Genomic DNA, 17,743 nt, shown 5'->3' with positions numbered 1-17,743 from the left:
ATTCTCTATGCTAGCCCATATATGAAGTGGCCACTATTATTATTAGTATTTATTTATTAATTCCGTGGTGCTGTACATGAGAAAGGGGTTACATACAGAATTATGGATATCGTTTACATTAAACAAATTTACAATGACAGACTGGTAAAAAGGGTATAGGATTCTGTCCTTGTAGACTTTCATTATACGGGATAATTGGGAAGAGACAGAAGGTAGGGGGTGCAGCAGCTCTGGTGGTGGTGAGGCAGCAGCTTTGCTGGTGGTGAGGCGGCAGAATGGTTATTGCAGGCTGTGGGCTTTCCTGAAGAGATGGGTTTTCAGGTTCCGTCTGAAGGATTCGAGGGTGGTGGATAGTTGGACGTGTTGAGGCGTGGAATTCCAGAGGATGGGGGATATTCGGGAGAAATCTTGGAGGCAGTTGTGTGAGGAACGAATAAGTGTGGAGGAGAGTAGGAGGACTTGGGAGGATCGAAGATTACGTGAGGGAAGATAACGGGAGATTAGTTCGGGAAGGGGACAGGTTGTGGATGGCTTTGTAGATCAGTGTTAGTAGTTTGAACTGGATTCGTTTGGGAATTGGGAGCCAGTGGAGGGATTTGCAGAGGGGAGAAACAGGGGAATAGCGAGGAAAGAGGTGGATTAGCCGGGCAGCAGAGTTGAGGACGGACTGGAGTGGTGCAAGAGAGTTAGCGGGGAGGCCACAGAGGAGAATGTTGCAGTAATCACCACTAGAGGTCAGTATGTCACAGTAGCATGTATCTAGTGGACTTCATAGGTCGTTTCCCCCAGGCTGCATGGTCCTAAGGACTGTTCTTCTAACCTTTCAGGACTGGGTATTTTTCATTTTTGGCACTTTGATTTTTTTCTCTCTCCTTCCAAGAGTTATAACTTTTATATTTTTTCATCGACATACCCGTATTAGGCTTGTTCTTTTGCTGGACCAGTTGTGGTTTTAAATGACACCATTTACTTTATCATATAACGTGGCAGGAAAGGGGTGAATAAAAATCCAAGTGCTGCAAAATGGTGCAAAACATTAAATTCTGCCATTGCTTTGAAGGGTTTGTTTTCACTGTGCTCCTTGTGCAGTCACATGATTCCCCAAGTCAGTACGATTACGGCAGAGGCGAACATATCCTTGTTGCAACCTGTGTAGAAGCATAAGCATTTCATACACTATGCATAAGTATTTGATAGACTACCAATATTGCAAGTTCTCCACCTACAAAGAATGGAGAGGTCTGTAATTTTAAGCACAGGTACACTTCAACGATGAGACATAATCTTAAAAAAAATCCAGAAAATCATATTGTATGATTTTTACATAAATAATTAGCATTTTATTGCATGAAATAAGTATTTGATACAATAGAAAATCAGAACTTAATATTTGGTATAGAAACCTTTGTTTGCAATTAGAGAGGTCAGATGTTTCCTGTAGTTCTTGACCAAGTTTGCACACACTGTAGAGGGATTTTGGCCAACTCCTCCATACAGATCTTCTCCAGATCTATCAGGTTTTAGGTCCATCGCTGGACAACATTGAGTTTCAGCTGCCTCCAAAGATTTTCTATTGGGTTCAGGTATGGAGTCCGGCCACTCCAGGACATTGAAATGCTTCTTCCGGAGCCACTCCTTAGTTGCCCTGGCTGTGTGTTTTGGCTCATTGTCATGACCCATCTTCAATGATCTTACTGAGGGAAGGAGATTGTTCGCCAAAATCTCACAATCCAAGACCTCATCCATCCATCCTCCCTTCAATACGGTGCAGTCATCCTGTCACCTTTGCAGAAAAGCACCCTGAAAGTATGATGTTTCCTCCACCATGCTTCACGGTAGGGACAGTTTTTGGGGTTGTATTCATCCTTCTTCCTCCAAACACGAAGAGTGGAGTTGATTGCAAAAAGTTCTATCTTGGTCTTATCTGACCACATGACCTTCCCCCCATACCTCCTCTGGATCATCCAAATGGTCATTGGCAAACTTCAAATGAGCCTGGACATGTGTTGGTGTGAGCAGGGCGACCTTGCGTGCCCTGCAGGATTTTAATCCATGATGGTGTAGTGTGCTACTAACGGTAATGTTTGAGACTGTGGTCCCAGCTCTCTTCAGGTTATTGACCAGGTCCTCTGGTGTAGTTCTGCGCCGATTCCTGACCTCTCTCAAAATCATCCTTACCGCACAAGGCGAGATTATGTATGGAGCCCAGACTGAGGAAGATTGAAAGACATCTTGTGTTTTTTCAATTTTTTAATAATTGTGCCAACAGTTGTTGACTTCTGACCAAGCTGCTTGCCTATTGTCCTGTAGCCCATCCCAGCATTGTGGAGGTCTACAATTTTCTCTCTGGTGTACTTAGACAGCTTTTTAGTTTTGGCCATGGTAGAGAGGTTGGAGTGTGATTTGATTGATTGCGTGGACAGGTGTCTTTTATAAGGTAATAAGTTCAAACAGGTGCAATGAATACAGGTAATGAGTGCAGCGTAGGAATGTTTCTTAACCCCTTCCCGACCTTTGACGCCACGTAGGCGTCATGAAAGTCGGTGCCATTCCGACCCATGACGCCTATGTGGCGTCATGGAAAGATCGCGTCCCTGCAGATCGGGTGAAAGGGTTAACTCCCATTTCACCCGATCTGCAGGGACAGGGGGAGTGGTAGTTTAGCCCAGGGGGGGTGGCTTCACCCCCTCGTGGCTACGATCGCTCTGATTGGCTGTTGAAAGTGAAACTGCCAATCAGAGCGATTTGTAATATTTCACCTATTATAACGGGTGAAATATTACAATCCAGCCATGGCCGATGCTGCAATATCATCGGCCATGGCTGGAAATACTAATGTGCCCCCACCCCACCCCTCCGATCGCCCCCCCAGCCCCCCGATCTGGCCGGTACACTGCTCCGGCTTCCCTCAGTACAGGGCTCCGCTCCCCCCCGTGCTCTTGTCCGCTCCCCCCGTGCTCCAATCACCCCCCCCCCGTGCTCCAATCACCCCCCCTGCACTCCGATCCACCCCCCCGGTGCTCCGTTCCACCCCCCCCGTGCTCCATTCCAGCCCCCCCGTGCTTCGTTCCACGCCCCCGTGCTTCGTTCCACGCCCCCCGTGCTCCGTTCCACCCCTCCCGCGCTCCGATTCCCCCCCCCCCGTGCTCCGATCCCCCCCCCCGTGCTCCGATCCCCCCCCCACCCCATCATACTTACCGATCCAGCCGGGGTCCCGTCGATCTTCTCCCTGGGCGCCGCCATCTTCCAAAATGGCGGGCGCATGCGCAGTGCGCCCGCCGAATCTGCCGGCCGGCAGATTCGTTCCAAAGTGCATTTTGATCACTGAGATAGATTATATCTCAGTGATCAAAATAAAAAAAATAATAAATGACCCCCCCCCCTTTGTCACCCCCATAGGTAGGGACAATAAAAAAATAAAGAAATTTTTTTTTTCCACTAATGTTAGAATAGGGTTAGGGTTAGGGGTAGGGTTAGGGTTAGAGCTAGGTTTAGGGGTAGGGTTAGGGGTAGGGTTAGAGCTAGGGTTAGGGGTAGGGTTTCGGTATGTGCACACGTATTCTGGTCCTCTGCGGATTTTTCCGCTGCGGATTTGATAAATCCGCAGTGCTAAACCGCTGCGGATTTATGGCGGATTTACCGCGTTTTTTCTGCGCATTTCACTGCGGTTTTACAACTGCGATTTTCTATTGGAGCAGTTGTAAAACCGCTGTGGAATCCGCACAAAGAAGTGACATGCATGTGTACAGCGATTTTTGTTTCCCGTAGGTTTACATTGAACTGTAAACTCATGGGAAACTGCTGCGGATCCGCAGCGTTTTCCGCAGCGTGTGCACATACCTTTAGAATTAGGCTATGTGCACACGGTGCGGATTTGGCTGCGGATCCGCAGTGGATTGGCCGCTGCGGATTCGCAGCAGTGTTCCATCAGGTTTACAGTACCATGTAAACATATGAAAAACCAAATCCGCTGTGCACATGGTGCGGAAAATACCGCGCGGAAACGCTGCGTTGTATTTTCCGCAGCATGTCAATTCTTTGTGCGGATTCCGCAGCGTTTTACACCTGTTCCTCAATAGGAATCCGCAGGTGAAATCCGCACAAAAAACACTGGAAATCCGCGGAAAATCCGCAGGTAAAACGCAGTGCCTTTTACCCGCGGATTTTTCAAAAATGGTGCGGAAATATCTCACACGAATCCGCAACGTGGGCACATAGCCTTAGGGTTAGGGTTGGAATTAGGGTTGTGGTTAGGGTTGGAATTAGGGTTGTGGCTACAGTTGGGATTAGGGTTAGGGGTGTGGGGGGGTTAGTGTTGGAGTTAGAATTGAGGGGTTACCACTGTTTAGGCACATCAGGGGTCTCCAAACGCAACATGGCGCCACCATTGATTCCAGCCAATCTCGTATTCAAAAAGTCAAATGGTGCTCCCTCACTTCCGAGCCCTGACGTGTGCCCAAACAGTGGTTTACCCCCACATATGGGGTACCAGCATACTCAGGACAAACTGCGCAACAATTACTGGGGTCCAATTTCTCCTGTTACCCTTGTGAATCTAAAAAAATGCTTGCTAAAACATAATTTTTGAGGAAAGAAAAATGATTTTTTATTTTCACGGCTCTGCGTTGTAAACGTCTGTGAAGCACTTGGGGGTTCAAAGTGCTCACCACATATCTAGATAAGTTCCTTGGGGGGTCTAGTTTCTAAAATGGGGTCACTTGTGGGGGTTTCTACTGTTTAGGCACATCAGGGGCTCTGCAAACGCAACGTGACACCCACAGACCATTCCATCAAAGTCTGCATTTCAAAAGTCACTACTTCCCTTCTGAGCCCCGACGTGTGCCCAAACAGTGGTTTACCCCCACTCATGGGGTATCAGCGTACTCAGGAGAAACTGGACAACAACTTTTGGGATCCAATTTCTCCTGTAACCCTTGGGAAAATAAAAAATTCTGGGCTAAATAATTATTTTTGAGGAAAGAAAACGTATTTATTATTTTCACGGCTCTGCATTATAAACTTCTATGAAGCACTTGGGGGTTCAAAGTGCTCACCACACATCTAGATAAGTTCCTTTCGGGGTCTAGTTTCCAAAATGGGGTCACTTGTGGGGGGTTTCTACTGTTTAGGCACATCAGGGGCTCTGCAAACGCAACGTGACGCCCGCAGAGCATTCCATCAAAGTCTGCATTTCAAAACGTCACTACTTCAATTCCAAGCCCCGGCATGTGCCCAAACAGTAGTTTACCCCCACATATGGGGTATCACCGTACTCAGGAGAAACTGGACAACAACTTTTGTGGTCAAATTTCTCCTGTTACCCTTGGGAAAATAAAAAATTGCAGGCTAAAAGATCATTTTTGAGAAAATAATTTTTTATTTTTATTTTCATGGCTCTGCGTTATAAACTTCTGTGAAGCACTTGGGGGTTCAAAGTCCTCACCACACATCTAGATTAGTTCCTTTGGGGGTCTAGTTTCCAAAATGGTGTCATTTCTGGGGGATCTCCAATGTTTAGGCACACAGGGGCTCTCCAAACGTGACATGGTGTCTGCTAATGATTGGAGCTAATTTTCCATTTAAAAAGCCAAATGGCGTGCCATCCCTTCCGAGCCCTGCCGTGCGCCCAAACAGTGGTTTACCCCCACATATGGGGTATCAGCGTACTCAGGACAAACTGTACAACAATATTTGGGGTCCAATTTCTCCTATTATCCTTGGCAAAATAGGAAATTCCAGGCTAAAATATCATTTTTGGGGAAACAAAAATTATTTTTTATTTTCATGGCTCTGCGTTATAAACTTCTGTGAAGCACCTGGGGGTTTAAAGTGCTCAATATGTATCTAGATAAGTTCCTTGGGGGGTCTAGTTTCCAAAATGGGGTCACTTGTGGGGTTGCTCCAATGCTTAGGCACACAGGGGCTCTCCAAACGCGACATGGTGTCCGCTAACAATTGGAGCTAATTTTCCATTCAAAAAGTCAAATGGCGCGCCTTCCCTTCCGTGCCCTGCCGAGTGCCCAAACAGTGGTTTACCCCCACATATGAGGTATCGACGTACTCGGGAGAAATTGCCCAACAAATTGTATGATCCATTTTATCCTACTGCCCATGTGAAAATGAAAAAATTGAGGCGAAAAGAATTTTTTTGTGAAAAAAAAGTACTTTTTCATTTTTACAGATCAATTTGTGAAGCACCTGAGGGTTTAAAGTGCTCACTAGGCATCTAAATAAGTTCCTTGGGGCGTCTAGTTTCCAAAATGGGGTCACTTGTGGGGGAGCTCCAATTTTTAGGCACACGGAGGCTCTCCAAACGTGACATGGTGTCCGCTAAAGAGTGGAGCCAATTTTTGATTCAAAAAGTCAAATGGCGCTCCTTCCCTTCCAAGCCCTGCCGTGCGCCCAAACAGTGGTTTACCCCCACATATGAGGTATCAGCGTACACAGGACAAATTGGACAACAACTTTCGTGGTTCAGTTACTCCTTTTACCATTGGAAAAATAAAAAAATTGTTGCTAAAAGATAATTTTTGTGACTAAAAAGTTAAATGTTCATTTTTTCCTTCCATGTTGCTTCTGCTGCTGTGAAGCACCTGAAGGGTTAATAAACTTCTTGAATGTGGTTTTGTGCACCTTGAGGGGTGCAGTTTTTAGAATGGTGTCACTTTTGGGTATTTTCAGCCATATAGACCCCTCAAACTGACTTCAAATGTGAGGTGGTCTCTAAAAAAAATGGTTTTGTAAATTTTGTTGTAAAAATGAGAAATCGCTGGTCAAATTTTAACCCTTATAACTTCCTAACAAAAAAAAATTTTGTTTCCAAAATTGTGCTGATGTAAAGTAAACATGTGGGAAATGTTATTTATTAACTATTTTGTGTCACATATCTCTCTGGTTTAACAGAATAAAAATTCAAAATGTGAAAATTGCGAAATTTTCAAAATTTTCGCCAAATTTCCGTTTTTATCACAAATAAACGCAGAATTTATTGACCTAAATTTACCACTAACATGAAGCCCAATATGTCACGAAAAAACAATCTCAGAACCGCTAGGATCCGTTGAAGCGTTCCTGAGTTATTACCTCATAAAGGGACACTGGTCAGAATTGCAAAAAACGGCAAGGTCTTTAAGGTCAAAATAGGCTGGGTCATGAAGGGGTTAAAGGGAACCTGTCACCTGAATTTGGCGGGAAAGGTTTGCGGTCATGTGGGCGGGGTTTTCTGGTGTTTGATTCACCCTTTCCTTACCCACTGGATGCATGCTGGCTGCAATATTGGGTTGAAGTTCATGCTGTGTCCTCCGTAGTACACGCCTGCGCAAGGCAATCTTCAATCCAATATTGCGGCCAGCATGCAGCCAGCGGGTAAGGAAAGGGTGAATCAAACACCCGAAAACCCCGCCCATATGACCGCAAACCTGTCCCGCCAAATTCAGGTGACAGGTTCCCTTTAAAGATAAATTAACAGGTCTATGAGAGCCAGAATTCTTTCTGGTTGGTCAGTGATCAAATAATTATTTCATGCAATAAAATGCATTTTATGTTTAGATTATGTCTTTTTCAGTTTAAGTGTACCTACGATAATAATTACAGACCTCTCCACAAAAAGTTATTATTAAAGGGATATTAGCTTTCTGGTGACATTTATGGAAAACGTAAAAAAGTTGATACTACAGTGATATTTTAGCATGAAAGTAAAGCATTTAAGTAGAAGCATGCAATGGTGATTTCCTCATCTCAGACAATTTATTGAAGCCAAAGCCAACAACAGTGGTGGGTATGCCCCAACAAAAAATGTCAATATCTTGGCACGTGTCCTTGAGCAATAATTATAGCTTGACAATGAGGCCTCCTGCTGTTTACAAGTCAAGATATTGTCTGCTGAGGGATCTCACTCTTCTTGTGAGGTGGCCCTCAGGTCATTGAGGTTCTGGGGTACAGAGTTACAAGTTTCTACATGGTGACTCAGCTGATTCCATAGGTTTTCTATGGGATTCAGGACTGGAAAGTGAAGGCCACTCCATTTGAGGGACCCACGTCTCCAGCAGTCATTCCGTAATGATGCAACCTCAATGAGCTGGAAAATTGTCATCCATGAAGATGAAATTAGGCCTGTGCCGTTTGTGGCAGATGGACGATGACTTGGTTAATGATGTTAATCAAGTAGTAGGTGTTGTCACTGTACTATTCCCAAAGTGTAGGGCAGTTCTGTATTGACTTGACACACCTGCCCACATTGTAACACCACCACCACCAAAGTCTCATCTGGTTACAACAGTGGCTGATGTATTGGGCTCTCCTTGACGTCTGCAACATTGTTGGCGGCCATTTCTGCTAAGCGTGAATCTGCTTTCCTCAGTCAACAGGACTGAAGTCCCTCGTCCGCTTACATGCTCCCTGGCCAATGCAAGACGATGACACCTGTGCCTGGTGGTGTGTTCAGGTAGCTTTGCAAGTTGTGTAGCACGCAGACCATGGGATGTAAATGGTTTCAAATGGTGTCACATGACACTTGGGTGCCTCTCACCTCCCTTAAATGTGCCTGGAGTTGTGTGGCAGTCATCATCTGGTTCCGAAGGGGATTGTTCACAGAGATTCTGTCATCAGTGTGGGATGTGGTCAAAGGACGTCCACTTCTCTGCCTTTCTGCGACTTTCCAGTCTCTCTGTATCTGTGTTGCAACCTGTTGGTGAACACTCTAATCTCAGTGGCCAAATCCTGCTTGAAGCCTCACAATGGCGAGGTACTGTTCATTACTTTTTAGATGTCGTCTTGGCCTCATGATGTCAAAATGTGAACAGTATGATGAGATTAATACCAATTCTAATTGAACCCTGAAATATATTGGCTGATTCATGGATCAAACACCTGTTTTGCCATTAAGCTCCTTGTTAGATAACAGCAAGTTGTGCAAAAAGTACTAAATCATTGACCAATTGTACATGTGTATTCAGAAGTTTAGAGACGGTCACATTAAGTTCATCTGAAAAGGTTAATAAAAAATAATGGATTAATTTACACTTTATTGTTCAGTCCCAATTGGGGGGCCTTGGGCTTGCAATTCTTTGATAACTTGATCTATACACTGGGCCCAAAGTGGTACAGAATCGTATAGTGTCCCACTTGCCATGGAAGCCCATCGCGACCTAATTATGGTAGCGCGGCCCCTCATTAGGAAGCAATGTTACATCTATATGTGTCAAGGAGTTTAAACAAAAATCCACCTAAAATCAGGAGGAAGTTTCAGCCTCTTTGCATTTACAGACAGGCAAAAGAGGTCTACATCACGGTGAGGACCAGAAACACAAAGGTGAGAAAGTTGTAGGAACATTTTACTAAACTTCACTTTCTGCTTCTGTTGTCTCAGCGTTTCCGATGCTTTGGATCTGAAAGACCAGATGGGAAAAGCGGCCAAGAAGTTATCGGCTGGAGTGTGCAGAAAGGTGAGCACTGTTCAGGTCAGAAATCCCAGTTTTCTGGTCACACAGGTATTATCAGATCAAAGGGAGAAAATCTCACACAGAAAAAATACACAAGGTAGCACTTTTTTTTTTGCAACAGTATGGGGATTATGTTTGGAATTGATCGCCTAATCCGCATTTGCCATATTGGTACATTTTCTGGGGTGGCTGGGGGCAGATGTTTTTAGCCAGGGGGGGGGGCAATAACCATAGACCCTCTCCAGGCTATTAATATCTGCCCTCAGTCACTGGCTTTCCCACTCTGGCGGAGAAAATTGCGCGGGAGCTCACGACAATTTTTTCTGGGATTTAACCCTTTAATTTAATAGCTAGAGACTCCGAATTTGACACAAAGACACTTCTTACATTACTAAAGAGGAATATGTAATAAAAGGGATATGAGATGGTTTACTGTATGTAAACCATGTCTCATATCCTGTCGGGTTTGTGAAGGAGATAGGAAAAGCCGGCAATTGAATTACCGGCATTTCTCCTATCTAGCGCTGAATTAAATATATATATATTTATATGTATCTTACTGATATATATATATATATACCTATACTATGTATACACATTTATTCTACCTATTCTATTCTGTCAGTGTGATTTTACTGTACACCGCACTGAATTGCCGGCTTTTCTATAGAACACCGCTGCTTATTTCTCGGAAGTCACACGCATGGTCCGTGTGTAATCCGTATTTTTCTCGCCCCCATAGACTTTCATTGGCGTATTTTTTGCGCAGTACGCTGACGAACACAGCATGCTGCGATTTTCTACGCCCGAAACATACCATATATTACGGATGCGTAATATATGGCAGATAGGAGCTGCCCCATAGAGAATCATTGGGCCGTGTGCAATGCGCATTTTCTGGACGTATTTTCTGCACTCATACGCCCGTAAAACTCGCTAGTGTGACGCCGGCCTAAGAGTCTAGAGGGCGATATCATGCCTTATGTGATCTGTCATTCATGGATTAGGACCGTCCCCCAGACTCATTTAGGCCAAGATATTTCAATGAATTTTAGTTCTGTGGTACCATACGATCTGTTGCTTTCCATTTCAGGTGTGTTTTGCTATTAGCATGCTGGGTAATCCTACCATTGTTCTCCTGGACGAACCCTCTACAGGGCTGGACCCTAGAGGTCAACAGCGTCTCTGGTAAGGGGGCAAAAAAATTAAAAAAAATCTGACAACACCTAACAGCTCCATGTCATTAGCTTTTACCTTTCTTCTTACACTAAAGGAGAGCCATCAGGGCGGCTTTCAAAAACAAGGAGCGTGGGGCGATATTGACCACCCACTACATGGAGGAGGCAGAGGCGGTGTGCGACCGGGTCGCCATTATCATTTCTGGAAAACTCAGGTAAATCAGAAGCTGAAAGCTTGACAATGGAGATTATTGGAGGTTATGACCGCCTTTATTTTCCAAAGAATTTAAATAAAAAAAATGCCTTGTGTCTACAGCAGCATCTATGTGTTGTCATGGAAACAGACTACAATCATGTGTAGTCAGATCATTTGTCCCTTATTTCTTGACAACATCCATTTGGTACATTAGCAAGAAGTAGTGGAAATATGGAAAAGATATGACTGCAGGGTCAGACTACACAAGGATTGTTTGTAGTCTGTTACTATGGAGACACATAGGTCTGCAGAAGCGCTGCAGTTTATTTAAAAATTCTTCGAACATCTAAGCAGTTCACTTTTTTACCTTTGCTAATTCTTGGCCACTTCTAAGTCTTTGCTGAACTGGAATAGACCAGGTTTGTGCTGCGCCTTGGGGCTTTTCTCATTTTTTGACACATATTGGTAACATATGGGAAAGTACAAAAAACATTAGTGCTCTTTACAGCTGGACAACATTCGTGCGGCCACTCCTATGCGGATCTGGTGCTGTGTAACAAATTGATGGCTGCTTTTCTTCCCAGATGCATCGGATCTATACAGGAACTCAAGAGCAAATTTGGCAAACATTATCTCCTGGAGATCAAAGTGAAAGATTCCCAGCAGCCGGAGGAGATCCACACTAAGATGATGCAGCTGTTTCCTCACGCAGCGCGACAGGATAGGTGAGGCTCATTCTGGGTCATTGCTACCATTAGATATACCAACAGAAAACAAAACCCATAAAATAGAACTTTTAATTGTTAGCATAAACGCAACATCCATTATCATGCATCCTAAAATGGCGAGTTTGGTAGTCCAAGTCAAATATTCCAGTATTAATTAATACTATTTAAATACTCAGAAAAATTCTAAGGGAGACAGAAACTTTGCCTCAGTGTCCCTACCTATCAGCTGCGGTTGGAACCCTGATTGCTAATTCCATATAAGATACATTATTGACCTCTTTACATCTCTTTCATCTTCTTGATAGGATGCTCCCCATTGTATGTAATGAGCACATTTTTTCTCTCCAAATCTGTTAACTTTACCCAATCTAGGCCCTCTATATCTTGTTGTTTCACGGCTACCACTAGAACCTGTGTCAGTCAAGTCAGTCACATTCTATGCATTGCCATGGTTACAGACTACAAACATTCCATCTGTAGTCAGATCCTCCTCTTCATTTCTCCATTTCTCCCCTATTTCTTGATAATGTAAATTTGGTACATAAGATATAGCCGAAATATGAAAAATAGATGACAAAGATTATTTGTGGACCGATACCATGGATCACACTCAATACGCACATATATCAACAGTAATATGAGGACTAGGGGGCAGAATGTGTGAGTAATGGCTGGTGACTAATGCAGAATATCAGGTCATCTGAGCATTGGTGTTACATAAGGTCCTGCTCTATTCCTGCAGATTCTCCTCATTGCTGGCATACAAGATACCAAAGGAAGATGTGGGCACCTTGTCGCATGCCTTTTTTCTCTTGGAGGAAGGTATAAGATCTCAGTCACATAGTGAGATTTATGCTGTGCAGTGTAACAAACAGCGCCACCCTTGTCTATTGGCGGTGTGTGGTATTGCAGCTCAATCCAATCATGTGAATATTGCAATTCTATACATAGTCAATTTCTAGCAGAGGAGTCTTTATCTGTGCGTTTTACAACGTCACTTACTGGAGCTTTTCAGAGTTGGCAAGGGCATAATACATTTATATTACTGATGAGGTGTAATAATCTGCATCATCCCCTCCACAGCTAAGCAAGCCTACAACATAGAAGAGTACAGCTTCTCTCAGCCCACCCTGGAGCAGGTAACCTAGTCCTGTCTTGCCATAAATGGGGGAGGTGCGGGCGCATTTTCAGCACTGCTATGTCCTCACACAGCCTCTTCTACCTCTGTTCAAGGTGTTCATTGAGCTGGCGAAAGAGCAAGACCCATAGGAAGACGAAGCACCTGAGAGAAGAGAATATGTGAGCCAGCGGCATCGCTCAGCGCTGAGCACATATCAGATGGCCTCAAATACACTTTACTGCAATAGCAGAGGTTTTGAAAACTATATCTATAAAGCACCCAGTGGTCACAATGGCCCTTCTGTATATGTGTACTAGACTCCTGAACTGAGCACAGTGCTGGAGCGCGGTCCCGCTCTCTATTACAGTGCTGGAGCGTGGTCCCGCTCTCTATTACAGTGCAGGAGCGCGGCCCCGCTTTGTAGTACAGTGCCTCAGCAAGGTCCCGCTCTCTATTACAGTGCCGAAGCGAGGTCCCGCTCTATAGTACAGTGCCTCAGCAAGGTCCCGCTCTATTACAGTGCCGAAGCGAGGTCCCGCTCTATAGTACAGTGCCTCAGCAAGGTCCCGCTCTCTATTACAGTGCCGAAGCGAGGTCCCGCTCTATAGTACAGTGCCTCAGCAAGGTCCCGCTCTCTATTACAGTGCTGAAGCGAGGTCCCGCTCTATAGTACAGTGCCTCAGCAAGGTCCCGCTATTACAGTGCCGAAGCGAGGTCCCGCTCTATAGTACAGTGCCACAGCGAGGTCCCGCTCCATAGTACAGTGCCACAGCGAGGTCCCGCTCTATAGTACAGTGCCACAGCGAGGTCCCGCTCTATAGTACAGTGCCACAGCGAGGTCCCGCTCTATAGTACAGTGCCACAGCGAGGTCCCGCTCTCTATTACAGTGCCAGAGTGAGGTCCCGCTCTCTATTACAGTGCCGAAGCGAGGTCCCGCTCTATAGTACAGTGCCTCAGCAAGGTCCCGCTATTACAGTGCCGAAGCGAGGTCCCGCTCTATAGTACAGTGCCACAGCGAGGTCCCGCTCTATAGTACAGTGCCACAGCGAGGTCCCGCTCTATAGTACAGTGCCACAGCGAGGTCCCGCTCTATAGTACAGTGCCAGAGTGAGGTCCCGCTCTCTATTACAGTGCCAGAGCGAGGTCCCGCTCTCTAGTACAGTGCCAGAGCGAGGTCCCGCTCTCTAGTACAGTGCCAGAGCGAGGTCCCGCTCTCTATTACAGTGCCAGTGCGAGGTCCCGCTCTCTATTACAGTGCCAGTGCGAGGTCCCGCTCTCTAGTACAGTGCCAGAGCGAGGTCCCGCTCTCTAGTACAGTGCCGGAGTGAGGTCCTGCACTATATTACAGTGCCGGGGTGGGATCCCGCTCTATATTTCAGTGCCGGAGTGAGGTCCCGCTCTCTATTACAGTGCCAGAGCGAGGTCCCGCTCTCTATTACAGTGCCAGAGCGAGGTCCCGCTCTCTATTACAGTGCCAGTGCGAGGTCCCGCTCTCTAGTACAGTGCCAGAGCGAGGTCCCGCTCTCTAGTACAGTGCCGGAGTGAGGTCCTGCACTATATTACAGTGCCGGGGTGGGATCCCGCTCTATATTTCAGTGCCGGAGTGAGGTCCCGCTCTCTATTACAGTGCCAGAGCGAGGTCCCGCTCTCTATTACAGTGCCAGAGCGAGGTCCCGCTCTCTATTACAGTGCCAGTGCGAGGTCCCGCTCTCTAGTACAGTGCCAGAGCGAGGTCCCGCTCTCTAGTACAGTGCCGGAGTGAGGTCCTGCACTATATTACAGTGCCGGGGTGGGATCCCGCTCTATATTTCAGTGCCGGAGTGAGGTCCCGCTCTCTATTACAGTGCCGGAGCGCAGGCCCGCTCTATATTACAGTGCCAGAACAAGGTCCTGCACTATATTACAGTGCTGGGGTGGGATCCTGCTCTATATTACAGTGCCAGAGAAAGGTCCCGCTCTATATTAGTGCCAAGGTGGGATCCAACTCTGTAGTGCAGTACCGGAGCGAGGTCCTGCTCTATTTTACAGTGCTGGAGCGTGATCCCACTCTACGTGACAGTGCCATTGTGAGGTCTCGCTCTATATTACAGTGCCAGAGCAAGGTCCTGCACTATATTACAGAGCCGGGGTGGGATCTCGCTCTATATTACAGTGCCAGAGCGAGGTCCCGCTCTATATTACAGTGCCAGAGCTGGGTCCCGCTCTCTATTACAGTGCCGGAGCAAGGTCCTGCACTATATTACAGTGCCGGGGTGGGATTCTGCTCTATAGTGCAGTGCCAGAGCAAAGTCCTGCTCTATTTTACAGTGCTGGAATGCAATCCCACTCTACGTGACAGTGCCGTTGCGAGGTTCAGGTTCATGCCGGGGCATGGTCCCATGCTCTATATTACAATGCCTGAGGTGGAGCTGCATTTTACATTGCATGTATTATGTTCTCAGTATTACACTAAAGATTGAACCTTCAGTTATCTGCCCCTCTTAGCTCTCGTCTATATATTCACCATTTTTAAATATGTAAAAAGTTTGAGTAAATGTGTTTATTAAGCATTTTTACGTCAGCTCTTCCATCTTCTGCATTTCCTTGACAACATGGGTACGGTTTGCGTTAGCCGTAGATTTGTTGCCGATTTTTTTTTTTTTTCAACAATGGTGCTCTGGGATCCAAGTGGAGTACGAAATCGAATTTTATTTTATTCCTGCATCTGGAGACTAACATGTGACAAAAGGTGCAAATAGAGCAAAACAAAAAAAGTGACTTAAAGACCAAGCAAAAGAATAAACTGGGCCTTACACTTCTCCAACTTTTGAATCAATTCTTGGCTTTGAATTTACAAACTGTGCCTAAAACCTGAACGTGTGAACACACCCTAAAGTTTGCCCCTAAAGTAGTGTGAAAAGCAAAGGGTTTGTCATTGACTATGAGAATCTCTTAGATGAATCCGCTGCCTTTCAAGTCCCTTGACAATCTATTGTTAGTGTCGGGGTCATCACACCTGCGATGCCACACACACAGCTCATCATACACAGTGTGTCCACCTGGGGGCAGCACTCGCCTTTCTCAGAACACATTTTTCTGCACAGAAATCAGGATTTGGCTGGAGTCACACTAGCGATTTTAAAGTCAGTGAGATTTTGTTTCTGCAAAGTCGGATGAATGTAATGCAAGTCAGATCCGATTTCTCACACCTAGAATCTGACTTGCATCCTAATGCAGTGTGATTGCTATCCGATGGCAATGCAATTTTAACATGAGCTTTTCCAGAGAGAAATTCTCTGTCATTTACACATCGTTTTCAAAGGAAATATTCTTCAAAAAACACATAAATATACATAGATTTATATATATTAATTAATAATTAAGAGCAAGGCTAAGTGCTACAATTAGCACATCTTAGAAATGTGCCTTTTCTGGGGCAACTGAGAGCTGATGACTTTAGCCTGGGGGGGCAACTATCCATGCCCCCTTCCTAGGCTATTAATATCAGACCACAGCTGTTTGCATAGCCTTTGCTGGTAAATAAAATTATAGGGGGACCCCAAGTCATTTTTTTTTTTTTTGGGGGGGGGTCCCCCATTTTAATAGCCAGTAAAGGCTAAGTATACAGCTGTGAGCTGATATTAATAGCCTGGGAAGCTGGCTATTAATGAAGTCACGCCACGGGGTCTCCGATGCAAAGGCAGAGGGGCTGTCAGCCCCTGCGCCGGCTTCCGGAATGCTGCGATCGTGTTCGATCGCAGTATTTCGGGGGTTAAAGTGCCAGCTGTCAGAATCAGCTGACACCTGGTGGCGATCAGCCGCGCTCCCCCCATGATCGCGGCTGATCGCCCAGACGTACTATTCCATCCACGGTCAAATTGGCCTGGGTCACATGGACGGAATAATAGAACAATATATCTGATGTCAAAAAGGGGTTAAACACATCTGGACTCCAAAGGAGGAGTAGAACCATCTCAAGGAGGATCTCAAGGAAATGGACAGCATGTGACTTAAATACGAGTGTCTGAGCAAAGGGTCTGAATACTTATGACCACGTGAAATTTTAGTTTTTCTTTTTTATTAAATTTGCAAAAATTACTACATTTCTGTTTTTTCAGTCAAGTTGGGGTGCAGAGTGTACATTAATGTAAAAAAATGATTTTTTTTTAATTTACCAAATGGCTGCAATCAAAAAAAGTGTGACAAATGTAAAGGGGTCTGAATACTTTCCGTACCCATTGTATAATCAAGGCTCGGTCCGTCTGTCACATACTCAGTGCTGTACAGGGAAAGTGGCAACATCAGTACAAACCCCACAACCACCGCACCTCAGTGACGGGAAGTGGTGACACAGGAGGATGGCGACCTCGCCTTTACTTTCAGGTAACAGAAAAATCTGAAAACCGCAGCTTTATGTATAAGATCAGACAGGACATAACCCCGGGATGTGCACTGGCCGTAGGAGCAGTCACCCAGCTTTTCCAGACATCTGACACAGCCATGTTGACACACAGCCATCGTTAATGTCCGTCACGGCCTCAGTTTTGGCAAGAAACAGGAACAGAAAACCCCATGTAACTGTGCCCAAAATCCAAGCCTCCAATTCATCATCCTTTTTGCATCTTTCTAATGGATTTTATTTTTGCACCAAATTCAGTATAGTTTTTGCTCCATTTTAACACGCTTTTTTTTTTTTTTTTTTTGAAAGCTTGATATTTTCAGCTAACTCATCTTTTGCAAAAAAATGTTTTTTTTATTATTTGCAGTTGTACAAAAGTTCTTTTTTTGAGCAGTTTAAGTTGGGGTGTGTTCACACTTGGCACTTTTACAGCGTACTATACGCATGTTTGAGTAAAATACGCATCGCTTCACAGTACCAACAAAATCAATGAGATTTCTGAAATCCATGCAGACACTGGGGTTTTTCTTGTTTTTTTTCTGTGGGTATTTTGATCCCTGCTGCTTCTTTTATGCCATGTCAATGCTTTTCTTTTAGCGTTTTTGCTGCACTTTTCTCTACTAGTAAAACCGTGAGTTTTGTTCACCACCATTCTGGTTTTTGGTGCAGAAATTAAAAAAAAAAACAAAAAAAAAAACCTGC

General features: G+C 45.1%; 1 protein-coding gene across 2 annotated transcripts in view; it reads left to right on the top strand.

Annotated features, from left to right (window-relative positions):
* The window catches only part of LOC138664204 (ABC-type organic anion transporter ABCA8-like), a 141,097-nt gene extending 125,885 nt beyond the window's left edge, over nucleotides 1-15,212 (top strand). For both annotated transcript variants that reach the window (XM_069750698.1, XM_069750699.1), the window contains exons 33-39: nucleotides 9,368-9,443; nucleotides 10,534-10,628; nucleotides 10,714-10,833; nucleotides 11,399-11,539; nucleotides 12,285-12,364; nucleotides 12,626-12,681; nucleotides 12,776-15,212. In XM_069750698.1, the coding sequence (XP_069606799.1) occupies nucleotides 9,368-9,443; nucleotides 10,534-10,628; nucleotides 10,714-10,833; nucleotides 11,399-11,539; nucleotides 12,285-12,364; nucleotides 12,626-12,681; nucleotides 12,776-12,811 (604 nt within the window). In that variant the 3' untranslated portion in view covers nucleotides 12,812-15,212. The remainder of the gene's footprint in view (nucleotides 1-9,367; nucleotides 9,444-10,533; nucleotides 10,629-10,713; nucleotides 10,834-11,398; nucleotides 11,540-12,284; nucleotides 12,365-12,625; nucleotides 12,682-12,775) is intronic.
* Nucleotides 15,213-17,743: the final 2,531 nt, after the last annotated feature.

The sequence above is a fragment of the Ranitomeya imitator genome, chromosome 2 (genome assembly GCF_032444005.1).
Source record: "Ranitomeya imitator isolate aRanImi1 chromosome 2, aRanImi1.pri, whole genome shotgun sequence".
NCBI lineage: Eukaryota > Metazoa > Chordata > Amphibia > Anura > Dendrobatidae > Ranitomeya > Ranitomeya imitator.
Note: the sequence above shows the minus strand (reverse complement) of the source record. Positions and strands in the feature narration are given on the sequence as shown.